The following is a 13662-nucleotide window of genomic DNA, read 5'->3' as shown; positions in this document are numbered from 1 at the left end:
AAAAAAGCTCACCTACAGATGACCTAAATGAGAACTACTAAAATAATCAGACATAAAGACACATTTAAATGTGAATTTTATTGCTATTTTGCTAAATATTAATAAGGATGTGTAGGAATAGCAGCATTTATGATAAGTGTGCAAAAAGAAGAATGATCTAGAATGGGGGGAAAAGAAGCATTTGCTGCATGCTACCCTCCATTATATATATATATCCTAGTCATATCATGAGGAGGATAAGACACAGACACAGTTGAGGAAAACAGGAGTGTATTCTTGCCTCCATTCGACTTGCTTGACTGGATGAATCTTCACCTATTGAATCATCATGCCTGAGCCCCTACCCTCTCACAGAGGTTAGCTCCTCAGACCCTCACCTTTAAGCAGCACAATACGTTTTCCACACGTAACTACAAATTCTGCAGGGATGGTGACACAGTCACCTCCCTGGGCAGCCCATTCCAGGGCATGACCTCTCTTTCAGAAAATAAATATTTTATAATATGCAACCTGAACCTCTCCTGGTGCAACCTGAGGCTGTGCCCTCTCATCCTATCAGTAGTTATGTGAGAGAAGAGGCCGACCCCCACCCCTCCACACCCTCCTGTCATAGAGCTGTAGGGAGCAGTAAGCTTCCCCTTCAGCCTCCTCTTCTCCCGACCAATATCTTAGGTACTTCACCTGAAGAAACTGGGGAATCAGATACAGATAGCTCTTGAAAACAAAGCATACATGTTCTCCTGCTGTGCACAACAGCTCTTTTTCTTAAAAATAACCCTCTGAACTTACTATCTGATTCACTTTGTGCTTTTCTTTCACAATCACTATGAAACTCCAAAGAAATCAGTTCAATTGTTCAATTGTTTTATTTCCTTCCCCTCTTACAAGCTGAATATCACAGGAGGAGATGGAAGCATTCTTCATCTAGTTCTCACAGGAAGCACAACTATACAGCAGTGTAGACATATCATCAACGATCTCAAGGCTTAAAAACTGTATGAACGTTTATTTATGTTTGCTTGCCAAAGTTCCAGGCAGCCACCACCTCCTCCTGAGCTCAAAGATCCCAGGCCTCTATGAGAACTTCAGTATGGCACTCCTCCTTCCTTTTGCATTTGGTTATCAACAGGAAACTTTTGCTTTAGCCCTTTTTTGAACGTGCAGCAAGTGAAGTCCTTTTAGTACACGCCATGGGCAGAACATATGCACCTCCTATTATCCCCTGAAAGGACAGGCATGGACACTGGTATACAGCTCCAAGCCAAAGTTTCTTGGAAAGTATACCCTCCCTGGATTAGGCTCTCTTTTTGTAATACAGCCAAGGTAACATATGTCTGCTTCCTTCCCATTATTTCAGTTTGTTGGAGATGGTCCTAAAAGTCAGGAAAATTGAATACTTCCGCCTGGCCACCATCCAAATTCTTGTCCTTAAATATGTAGGATACAGCCACAACTGCTTGAGGATGAAAAGAAAAAGGTCAGAGCTTGATCTAAATTTATGTGGGTGCTAATTTTCATTTATTTTCATCTTTTGTTGACATACCTGAAAGCCTCTGAACCTCAAAGGAATGAATCTCCTTCTGAATGAAAGCATATAAAGAAGCCTTAGCATATTAAAACGGTATGATTACAGGAAGCTGAAAGTGGAAATATAAAAATAAGACCTCTTACTATAAAGAACTCATCTTAGGCACCCTGCCTCTTTTACCTGATTAAGGAAGCCACGTGCATTTCTTCTCAGCTTTCCTTCCTCTGCCAAGCACAGCTCAGCATGGATTACAACAGGATAATGAACCAGGCCACAACACACACAACAGCTGCCCTCTGGGTTACAGTCCATAGCACAGCAGCTTGCAGGAGCACACTGTGTAAGGAACCAGACATAAAAGCAAGGCCAGCCAGGCTCCCTGGAGTGTTTTCCCTCATTGATGAAAGTGAAGAAGAAGCCTGTTACAGGTGAGGGGGAAGTGTGCACGGCGCATGGAGCAAACCCAGCCTCAGCTGTGCTTGAACCTAGTTGCAGGTAATGAACTTGGATCAGGAAACCTTAGAGGCTGTGAAGCGGCAGACGCTACCCCAGCCATGGAAAGGCAGCTGATTTCAAAGTTCCCATCTGCAAGGTCTGCTTGTGCTCTTTGTGTCTCTTTCCTTTTGACTAATACTGCACGCAGAGGGGCTCTGGCAAGGCTGTTCTAGTTCTCCTGCAGACCAGCAGAGCAGCAGCAGTCATTAAGAACAGAGATACCAAACAAGGGCCTCTTCCTCTGCAGTACAGTTTGTTACAGAGTCCGAGTTTGACTTCTACAGAAAAGGAAGACCCCTTGTGAAGGTAAAGAGCCATTATTTTCCCCCAGTCAGAGGAGCTGGAACGACAAATACTGGTCCTCCTTGCCACTGGTCATTCACATTTCTGGGAGAATAAGAAAAGACCACTGCTGCTTCTTAGCCATTCACCTCGTATGTGCTCAGACAACTCTGCCTAGATGGTGTGAGAGACAGGCAAAGGATTCTATCTAAGGAAATGTATTACCGTCTGCAGACAAGCTTAAAATCTAAAAGTCCTTAAGCATGGCAGACTGCCCAATGCCGAGGAGTTTCTGCTGAGCTCTATGTTTGCCCAGAGGACGTTTGGAAACCAGTAGTACATCTACACTCGTTCAGGGTTTCTATAAACCTTCTCTTCAGACTGCATTTTAGACCCCCCAAAAAACCCCAACACCACTCTTCCTACTGGCTCACAAGGTTACTGCTGACTGCGACCATGTTACACTGGTGTTCATATTGATCCTTATCCCTACAGATCCTACTACAGCAGAAAATAGTCGAAGAGCAGCACGTGCCTTTCCCAGCCACTTACTGGTGCCTCTGAACTCTCCTCTGGACAGTTGAGAATCAGTTATTAAGATGTCACTATTAGAAAATACCTACTGAATTTTTGAAAGTGTAACAGTAAACAACATTGCCAATATATTATTGCACACAATAAAGGTTTTTGGAACTACAAATATAAGGAATGTGTAGTCTAGAAGACCCAGAACAACGACCCCAGAGCCATTCCAGTCGCTGCTCCAGCAAGCATGCCCAGTGCAAGGTCTCCATCACTGTCACGGTAACGCTCTCGAATGATGACATGGTTTGCAGGGGGTTGGCCATACGGTCCTAGGCAGCAAAAGGTTGTTAGAAGGAGGGGAAAAGAAACACAGATCACAACACCATGCATTTGGACTTCAAAACACATTCACCCCTTCCCTCTCTTCCTTCTGCTGAGCGCTATGATGATGTCAGCTAGAAAGGTGGAATACACAGAATCATACAATCACAGAAACATCCCTGTTTCGCATTCAGCCTCTGTAATTTTAGAAAAATTACAGGAACCCAGCAAGATCCCTAGCCTTACAAAAGGTTAACATCTCAGAGAAAACCTCATAGCAAACATAAATCATCATCCTGCATGTGTATTTGCAATGAACCCATGAATGACTTGCATCATTCCATCAGGGCTGGTGGGCCTCATGTAAGAAATGGGTCTAAAAATTCAGTCAGCATTGAAATTAACACAAATAGTGAAGTTCTTTGGCAGCTTTTAAGCCAGTGGTTTGCCAGAAAATATCTATCAGTTATTTACTCCATAATTGCTCCTTAATACTCCAATCCAGCCTTCACAACAGGCACTGATCTGTTGCATGGTGACAGCTGCCACGTCTTTTCAGATGAAGATTGGGCCAGCAGTAAGGAATTAACCTAAGACTCAAAAAATCATCAGTTAACCCCTGCTCTGCAACAGAGCTGTGCAAGTTCCACAGAACTCTAGTGTGTCTGTGTGATCTGTACCTCAGGTCTTTACTAGCTTAGATGAGGAAAGCTTTAGAATCTTTCACCTCCCTTGTCACACACAAAAAAAGTGGAAATCCCCTTCAGAAGTGAGAAAAAAAAGCCTACAAAGAGATTCTTGTTATGGAGCCAGAGCATAAACGCTTAGTAAATTACCCATGCTCTGCTAAGCCCCTGATTTCTGTGGGGTTGGGGTTCTCTATGCAAAGATAAACCTAAATTGAGGTAACTAAGCTAAAAGCATACCGTAACCTTTTGTCTCTTTCCTCTTTAATTGAGACTGAGAGCTATAGAAGACTGCACAAGGCTAAATATACTCATCTACAACAATCCCAGCAAACAGAAAATGCTTTGAGAACAAAGCTACCTTTGGAACCTTCTCATTTAATTCTGGGGTCATAGCTGGACGTGCGTTAGTAAAATTTAAGCCACAGATGTAATAAGCAACAGATGAATCAAACTTTCCATCTCACCCAACCAACACAGAGTACTGAGCTCATCTTGCCCTCACTCTCCTAATTTTCCTTACAAAATGTACAGACTTTTGCAGTTTAAGAGTTCTGTGTGCCTTCTGGGGCATTAGATCACTTAATACTCATTTCAGTGAGCTCAATTTATTGTGAAAGGGTGAGGGGGGCTTTGGTTCCAGTTAGAAGTCAGGTTTCTTTCTGTCACTGTTGAGCAGGAGAGGCACGTGGTAAAGGAACTTGAAAATGCAGTATCTGAACTCGGCCCCCAGTGCCAATTACTCAGGCTTCTCCAATATTAAAGGGATAACACTTCTATGTGAAGGAGGAGAATATGGTTGACAGTGATTACCGTGGTATGGATACTGGTAGGGAACATCATAGGCTTGTCCGTTGGAGGCGTAGAAGACTTGAGGACCCACAGTGGGATATGCACCATGGTACTGACCGTAGCCATAGCCATAGACCTGATGAAGTTAAAAAGATGTCAAAAATGTCTTTTACAAAAGTATTCTTCGTCTTGTTCCCAATTATCACTTTGTTCAATTCTCCCTCATTTCTACTGCAGTTCTAGGGTCATTGAAATATCCAGTCTGCACTGACCTAGACTACCTGGAAAGGATTCAGAACAGCTGCTTGAAAAAGAAATGCTCCCAAACAACAATCACTTTCCACCCTTCCTGGATGGTGAGTGTAAGAGGCAGGGCCTGGCTCATCCAGCCGAGCCACAGCAGCCCTCACAGCTTCCTCTCTGCCCCCATGCCAATGACAGCCTTCTTGAGAGCTCTGAAGAACCAGGGAGGCAGCTGATCTCAAAAAACTCCAGTCATCTTTCCTCTGGCACCCAGCAAGTAAACATCGGATTGGAGACAAATTCAAGAAGCCACTTCTTTTTGAGGCAATTTTATTCTCCAAAAGAGGAAGCCCAGGGCTAGCCCTAATACAGCTCTCAGTAACCACATCTGGATCTTAGCAGGAAGGGGCTGGAGCTGAGCACATATGCTGCATGCAGTACTATCCCAAACTGCATCTTTGTGCTCACTGCACGAGTCAGAGCACCCAGAAATCAGCTCCGTGTGCCGCTTCAGCCCCCATTCTGGTCCTCCTCCAGTGCAGAACAACTGTGTATCCATGAGCTAGAGTTACTTGTTGCTATGACATCCTGCATACAACAAAATTTTATATGTGTTAGAAGTGACAGCTCCAGTCATTACATTCTATTTTTACACCCCCTGATTTTACACCCTTTCAGTGCTCGCACAATGGGCGCCATGACCGAGATGTTTCAAGATTAACCAAAAAGCTAACCCCTTCCCTCTCTCAAAAAGCTTTATTTTCCAAGTTCACTGAGCACCCAACTCTTAACATATCTCCTAACCAAATCTGCCTTATCCCTTTCAATGGAGGTCCACTGAAATAGGAGAGAGAACATTCTTACAGCGCCTCATCCCCACTGCCCACTTGTACAGACCTTAAAGCTGAATCTATCAGTGAAACACAGCACTTCTGCAGTACACTTTGGGTGCTTGGATGCCTGCTACTGCTACCTCGCTTATTTTAATGCTTCCCAACTGCAACCTTTACCTCAGGTGATGGTGTAGCATAAGCTGTATAGGGAGGAGGGGCTGAGGAAATTGCTGTCTCATCGTACATCACATCAGATCCCACGTAGCCCTAAATGCCACAGAAAGACAGCAGTCAACACCTTTTCATGCAGACAGCCAATTAGAGGAGGAAGGGGATTAAAACTTAATGACCCCAAGAGTAACATTTATATCTGCTGCATGTTAAGAAGGCAGAGAGTGCCTTATAAAGACACATAAGAAGCTACTCAGAGAGCAGACTGACAGAGAGACCACAAATGCATCATCAACACTAGCAGGAGACATGCCATTTGTTACTTGTGCGTGCACAATGCCAGTCCGTATTTCTTACCCATATGTGTGCATGCAAGCACACTAATTCCTTCCCTCATTTTACCATCTCACTTTTAGAAGTTACCATCATGTTCCCTATTAGCTTTCAGATTAAACAAACGTGTTCACAACTAAGCTAGCTGGCACCCTAGCACAGCGTCAGCAAGCTCTGCAAAAGCAGATAATGGAAACAAATGTGGTAGCCAACAGTACCACCTGCACATTTCAGCACAACTTCTTAGCTACCTGTCACCTTCTGGCTGTGAGAATGAAAAAAAAAAGCAGACAGATGGGTTTAAATCTACAGGTTTGAGGGTAGTTTTTAAAGGATTTACCTTTTCAATGCTACATATAATTTTGGCCCTTTTTGAAGGTAGCCTCAAAGCAAAGGTGATAACCTACCTGGATCCACCTTCAAGGAGCTCTCTACAGATGATCATGTAAATATGTGTCCTTGTCCCTAATACCAGAAGTGTACAGTGATGCTCTCTGATTTATCCCAAGGAAGAAATAGTTCCCTTTTTTGAACGTACAAATAAATGGTTTAATAGCTCAACAGATAATGTTCCTATCAGCTCTTCTAATTGGACTACAGAAAGACCTTTGATGGTGCACTGCAAACGTATCCTAAAGCAAACTTGTGGTAGAGGTTCTAAGAATTGATTGAAACACACTGCTGAAAGCACTGTATTCAGAGGCAGGTATTTCCACCACCTGAAATTAAGCTCTGCAAGTGCTCACATCTCAGCAGTAAACATACTCTGTCTTGCTGCAGGAAACTCTATACAGGTATATGACTTAAGTCTGCAAACATCTTCACACAACATAGTGCTCAAGGCTAGGATGACCATCTGGTTATTCTAGTGAAGTTATGAGGCGCTGTTAGAGACTTTGTATTTCTGACAGACACCTGCAGATGGACTCAAATCCAATTCCCTGGCCAAGTTCAAGTCCAGTTGGAGAGCTGTCTAGCTTTGGAAAGTACTAATTTCATATATATATTGTGCAGACAGCTACCTGCCCTACTTTCAGTGGTAGGGGTCTGCCTTGACTGAAAAAGCTGAGGCACTGGCAGGTTTCAAACGCCACCTGGCACAGCATGAGTTGCATGAAAAACAAAAGCTGCTGAAACCAGGAGTCACTGTCTCACATATAACAAGATAAATCTACTAGAACTAGAGCAGACAGGTTATGAGTACTGTGCCTTCTGCATGAGGAAAATTCCTTAACTTCTCATTTAACAAAATGAGGCAGCGTAGCATAGCAGCACTCAGGCAATTGGGTCCAGAATAGTTTTGCAATGACAAGTGTTCGCTCTGGGCACCTAAATTATATCATATGACAGATGTGTCAGTGAAGAGGCAATGTTAATGTGACCCATCAAAGACTGAAACAAGCTTCTTCAAAGCACAGCATTTTCCCACTGAAACATCTCAGGCTGGTTCAATGTAGTCATCCAAGGACAGACCGTGCCAAAAAGCACTCTGGAAGGCAGTCTGGAGGAAGAAGATATTAACAACTCCCAGAAGATACCATTTCTGTCGAACTCTATGACTCACAGAGAAATTCTTCTCGTTTCTGACCTCTCTGCTAATCACAGCTAGCATGCTGATATAGAGGTAATTTACTCCTTGGCATGCTTACACTTCTTTCCAAGCACCTCTTGTTCTCTGCCAAGAGCCATTCTGTAATGGATCTACATTAAAAACACCTTCATCTTTAGGTCAAAAGTGTAGCATACTGACAGCTTCCTTAACACTTGGTAGGCCATAAACAGAAGGAAAAGAAAGTCCACTTTTGCTGGTTACAGATTTACTTTTTGCATAAAGCCTCAGTGCACACTTCCTTTATAGACCAGGTTCCCAAACATCATTCCCACTCAGAGAAATCATTCTCAGAAACCATTCAGTTCCACCCAGTACACATTTGCCTGGCTTTGGCTGCAAGGATGACGTGGTGGTGATCCAGAGGATCGTTCTTCTCCCATCATATAGGCTTTAATCATGTTCATAACCCTCTGTAGAGGTTTTCAGTACAAAGCCTATGTAATACACTTACTGTGTTTGTTCTGGCATCCTGAAGAGCGATTTTCCATGCCCTGTCAAAAAGAAAAAAAAATAGTTCAGTAGAACACTGATAAAAATTAATGCTGCTTTTTCTTTGCAGTACTGTGAAGAAAACTAATGTTAAGAACTCGAGGTAATGCAGGAGCAGGGTTTCAGGCACTCCACGTGTCAACGCCTAATGATACAGTAAAATGAACGCACCAAAGTGTGACACAAAGATTGAAAACTAATTATTTCCTTAGCAGAGCCGAGACTGAGTGAGAAGAAACAAGAAAAGGACTGTGACAAGGAACATATCTGAAGGCCTTCACTGCAAGCCCAACAGGCAAGTGATATGCAGCTATGCTTAGGATAAAATAATGGGACGAGATGCACCAGAAAAGTTGTATCTTCTTCCCGCATCTGCACTGACTAGAGAGGGAAGGTCTAACACAAACAGGAGGCACACACACCTCACAAAAAGACTCCCATGCTGTATGGCTAACAGTGTGCCACATAACCACGCGTATCTGGCAAACACTGGTGACAGAAGTTAGCCAACTAAACACAGCCAAGGTCACAGTACTGGAGTACTATTCTTCTTAATGACTGGGACGTCCTTGGGCTATATACGGTCACAGGACACTTTAAGAAGGGGAGATGTGACAATACAGTCTATTCAGAATGCTTTATATTAGCCATATTAGTAAGATGCTTTTACTCCTCTCACCCTCCAGTGTTTCCAGTGACTGAACTTGCAGTTTGTTTGCAAGAACTACATCTATGCGAGTTAGACAACTCATAGAAGAGCTATGTCTTCTGTAACTGAAATCCTGCTTGTAAATTTTCTTGTCTCCAAAAATCTGAAGGAATAAGTAAGGAGAGAGAGAAAAAAAAAGATAAAGAGGAAGAAGTAGCAAAATTAATATTTAGTGGACTTACAAACAGTCATCTGCACTTTCTGCACAGAGATTGATGGTTTTCCCATCACGACAAACAATCTGCAGTAAACAGTCCCTCTGCTTCCCCTCTGGAGGCTGAAAATCTGAGTTGGGAAAAAAAACAGATAAGAAGTATCTATAAACCAAAATGTCACGATCCCATTTACAAGAAGGGTGATAGCTTATGCAAAACTCTAGACAAAATAAAGTGTGGCCAGTTGTAGCTGCTTTCCATGACATCAAAACAACTTCAAGTAGGACGCAACCTGCTCTCTTCAGAATATGCCCTGAAGGTCACTAGCTCTGAACATCACTCTTACTAAACCAAGTGTCTTATAGCAAAATCTGTACCTAGCTGTAAGTGCTCTCCAACACTTCTGTCCTTTACTGATGCAGCACCAAGTGGAGTACTAATGAATGCCAGAGGTGAAGTTGGTAACACTTGAAAAGTCTGCTAAGGTTTCCCATTTTGCATCCCAACTCTCCCTCCAGCCAGAGCTGTAATTTCACCAGTAATGCTCTATGATCAAACACACAAGCCTACTGCAAACATCCTGCTCTTGTATGCAAGCCTGTCACCTTCATATAAGGTACACTGTCCTCATCGAGTTATGAAAGGAAGTACCAAGCCCTAACCTAATCTACCACACGGTGACATCACCCCGCAAACATACATGAGGGAATTCAATAGTTGGAGAGTTCTCGTGGTGGTTGTTTTTTTCCTTTAGGAACAATAAAGCTGTTTACTTTGTAGGCATATTTACACTTCTGCACAAGCAGTGCCATAAATGGTATTTTGGGCAGGCACTGAGGTTTAAAAGAATCAACACACAAATTCCAAAGGTTTTGCTATTACCTCGACATTCGTTCCCCACCCTGAGGTTGATGCAATGGATTCGCATGTGGATTTTATCCTCTATATCATGGCGATTCTGGTCATCATAGAATATTAAACGGCCATCAGACCATAGGTCAAACCAGTTCTTCTTCCAGCGCCGCAGAATGGTGCCTTTAAAACCAAACAGTCGCTTTTGAAGGCACGTATTAGAAAGCATCTGTGTTTCAAAGTTAGTAAAAATAAAACCAAGATATCCTTCCCAGTTGCCCCAGAGGACAAAGGCATTCTCGGGCTCCAGGCAAAATCCTGTCCTACCACATTCCTGCTTTAGAACATTACAGAATTGAGTTCCATATTTCATCTACTACTGAATGTCACAGTGGAGTGCATTTTAAGGGCATAACTTGGTGCTTTAATTCTATCTCGCTCCAAAAACAAGCAGAGGGCATGACTAATGGAAGACATTCATGTAAGGCGTCAGGCAAAGTTTCCAAGTCTCCACTTACATAACACTAATTATTGAGCAGCATCTGAAGCAGGGCAGTCAGACCTCAGATATGATATACGCTGTTTTCCACTCGTACACCCAAAGGTAACGTGGAAACGCTGACATGACAGGTCCCTTTGTGAAGTGTCTGTCCTACAGACAAAAAATAAGGACGACAACCCACAGACCTAGAGACCTGTTTAAGAAATAATACCTGGGAATCACTGAGTTGCTGTAATGTTTTTTGAAGGAGTTAGACACAGTGGGGAGAAAAGCAGGCAAGAGGCCCATGACTTACTTTGCCGGAGCAGCCAGCCACTCTTCACAAATGCCATTGTTGCTTAATCTGGTGGACAGAAGAGGAAGGAGGGGGAAGCAGACATCACTATTTCACATCGGTACATTAGAAAGAGGCATGTCAAGTTATCACAATATCACAGTGCACTTCGCTAGTACCACGGATACAGGATACAGATCTCAACTGAAGATCCTCACTCAGGCCCAACTAGTATTCTAGATCTTAGTAAGTAGAACAATCATGCAATCTCTCAGAGACACATCAGTTAAAATGGGAAAAGCACAAGTTTACAAACAACACTGCTGCAACACCGGGAAGTGACAGAGCTGTGACGGCTTCCTGACTCACTGCCAGATGCTTTACAAACTGTTTCCTTGACATACGTCTGCTCCTTTTACCCTGCAGTCTCCCATTACCAAATACTCCCCCTCCCTTTTTCTGTACTTCCCCTTCTATTTTTTGTTTTTCATTCACTGACTCAAAGTCCAACCAAAACAAAAGCTGAAGCGGTTTAACCTTGAACAGGAAGGAGAATGCAGTTTCTATGACTCGTATGTCTTCCAAATCATTACCAGCTCCCTCCAAGATGAATTTAAGTTAAGTACAAGTTAAGCCCATAAAGTGACATTCTCTTTTCTCCTCAGCTTTTAAATGAAGCTCGAAATAACCTGAGAAAGACCTACATTAAATCCAAGCTATTACAGCATTCTGTCACTCTCCTCCATTGTGCAAGCAAGCTAAAGGAAACAGACCAGACATGGAATAAATATACCAGAAGAAAAACTTATTTTTTAGCATAGTGGTGTTCTGACTACTGTTCTAGGGAGCACTAATGAAAACACAACTTTCTGGACAGAATTACTCTTAGGCCCTTCTTGGCAAAGCTGGCATTTTCTGGAAGTTACTCTAGTAATTTCTCTTTTCCAAGAGAAAGTCGGTTTTGCTGAGGAGTCTTCCTTACCTGCTAAAAGCCCTGAATTTACAGACAAGGTATCACTGCTGCTAAACAAAGGTTGCAGCATACAACTAAAGGCAATGGCTGGCAGGATTTCGTGCTGAAGGAATGCTGTGTGCAGCTGCTGTGAGATAGTGAGAACCACCTGCAGCTCAGGTTGAAACTCCAATGCAAACATCTCAGTACTGGCTTTCGTATCAGCTTACTGGGAAAACAAACAATCAACTGACAGCCCAATGAAAAGGAGCATGAAACTCCTGTCCTGCTCAGACCATCCTGCTTCACTGGGCTACAGAAGGGGAGTTTCAGAAATTGGGACTGACTGATTCCTGCAAAGGACCTGAGCCTCTTTCCTTTGCTACCCCACCAAATGCTTCTCTCCCACTACATTTCCCTCACAAGGAAACTCTCTACTTGCACTTCTGTTTCACAGGAATGAGTCTCTGTGCTGGTGCTTCCACGTCTTCCAGGAGAAATCCCTGTGTATCTACAGAGATCTTTTAATAGTGTAAGAGCCAATAAAGAAGTTGCACGAACTTCCGTTTGGCTGCAAGTGCTAGATTAGGCTACAGAGTGTTTGCTGCTGCCTTTCAACCTACTCTGTTACACAACAGCCTAATTAGATAGAACTGAGACACAAAAGGAGGAAGGAAAGAAGAAGAAAACCTCTCTCCTGACAATCTGAAGATTACAGAGTGCCTGACAACCCAAGTCTCACACTGCAGGCCAACACGAGATTAGTGAGGGCTCCAGCACCAAGAGGCCTCTGCAGCTGTACTGCATCCCATGTGTACTCAGATGCACGGACTGCACTCTCCTAGCACAGAATGTCAGTGCTCCAGACTTCTGCTCCAGATAGAGGGCAATGAGTGACACAGAGCAGTCTGTGAGCACTGAAGGTGCTTGATATCAAACACTGAGGTGTTTGATATTCTTGTCTGATCCTTTTTAAGCGCAAGCACTCACTTGAAGCCCAACACAGTGTTACATTCGGCACATCTTATGTCTACAAAAGTGTTTCCAGAGCTAGAGGAGAGCCTTGGCAGATAAGCAGCAGCGTGCAGTATCTGCTTGTGAAGCTAGCTCCGTGTGAGCAGCATGGGAAACGGGCCTTAAACATAGAGAAGTCGATGCTTTGTAGCACCAACCTCAGGACAGCTTTCCTGGTGGCAGGAACGCCCTTCCCGGAGCACAAGGGCAAACACAGCAAAGCTGAGCGGACCTCTCCCTGCTGCTCCCTTTCCCCCCTCACGCAGAACGCAGCGTGAGATCTCCAACCTCTTCTTCCACTCGACCTCTCGCTCTCAAATCCCAGCTGGCTGACGGGAAAAGCGAACCGAAGGCAGCGGGGCCCTTCCCGCGGCTCGGCATGCCGCGGACCCGCACGCAGCGAGGCCTGCTCGTTTCGCCCCGGTCCCCCCCGCCCTCCCGGCATCCCCGGGCCCCCCCACCTCCGTAGGGCCGGGCCGGGACACCGCGCGCAGCCGGCCCCGGGCCGCCTACCTGCCGCTGCCGCCCTGCTCCCGCTGCCGCTCCGCCGGCGGGCAGTGCCAGCCCCGCCCTGACGTCAGCCCGCCGCGCCGCCCCGGCCGGGCCGCGACCCGCGGCATGGGGGGGATGTGGCTGCGGTGGTTCCTGTGCCCGCGCGTTCTCATCGAACCGAGGCGCCGAGGCTGTATTTCCTACACAGTCACGGAACTGTAGGGGTTGGAAGGGACCTCTGGAGTCCAGCCCCCTGCCAAAGCAGCTCCCAGGTTGCGCGGGCCCAAGCGGGTCTTGAGCAGCTCCAGGGAAAGAGACTCCGCCACCTCTGTGCAGCTCCAGTGCTCCATCACTGTACTGTGAAGAAGTTCCCACTCACATTTGTGCATAACTTCCAATACT

General features: G+C 44.6%; 1 protein-coding gene across 2 annotated transcripts; it reads right to left on the bottom strand.

Moving 5' to 3' along the window:
- Positions 1 to 2739: 2739 nt before the first annotated feature.
- PLEKHB2 (pleckstrin homology domain containing B2) lies at positions 2740 to 13342 on the bottom strand. 2 transcript variants are annotated; one of them, XM_065748172.1, is made up of 8 exons: positions 13282 to 13342; positions 10824 to 10871; positions 10057 to 10209; positions 9202 to 9304; positions 8273 to 8312; positions 5883 to 5972; positions 4651 to 4765; positions 2740 to 3159 (listed from the first exon to the last, which is right to left on the bottom strand). In XM_065748172.1, the coding sequence occupies exons 2-8, from the start codon at positions 10858 to 10860 to the stop codon at positions 3023 to 3025; spliced, it is 675 nt and encodes a 224-aa protein (XP_065604244.1). In that variant the 5' UTR covers positions 10861 to 10871; positions 13282 to 13342; the 3' UTR covers positions 2740 to 3022. The 2 variants fall into 2 exon arrangements, with proteins under 2 accessions (XP_065604244.1, XP_065604243.1); XM_065748171.1 differs by lacking the exon at positions 13282 to 13342 and adding an exon at positions 12927 to 13188.
- Positions 13343 to 13662: the final 320 nt, after the last annotated feature.

The sequence above is a fragment of the Cyrtonyx montezumae genome, unplaced genomic scaffold (genome assembly GCF_038088225.1).
Source record: "Cyrtonyx montezumae isolate F1298 unplaced genomic scaffold, pur_monq_1.0 scaffold_5, whole genome shotgun sequence".
Lineage (NCBI taxonomy): Eukaryota > Metazoa > Chordata > Aves > Galliformes > Odontophoridae > Cyrtonyx > Cyrtonyx montezumae.
Note: the sequence above shows the minus strand (reverse complement) of the source record. Positions and strands in the feature narration are given on the sequence as shown.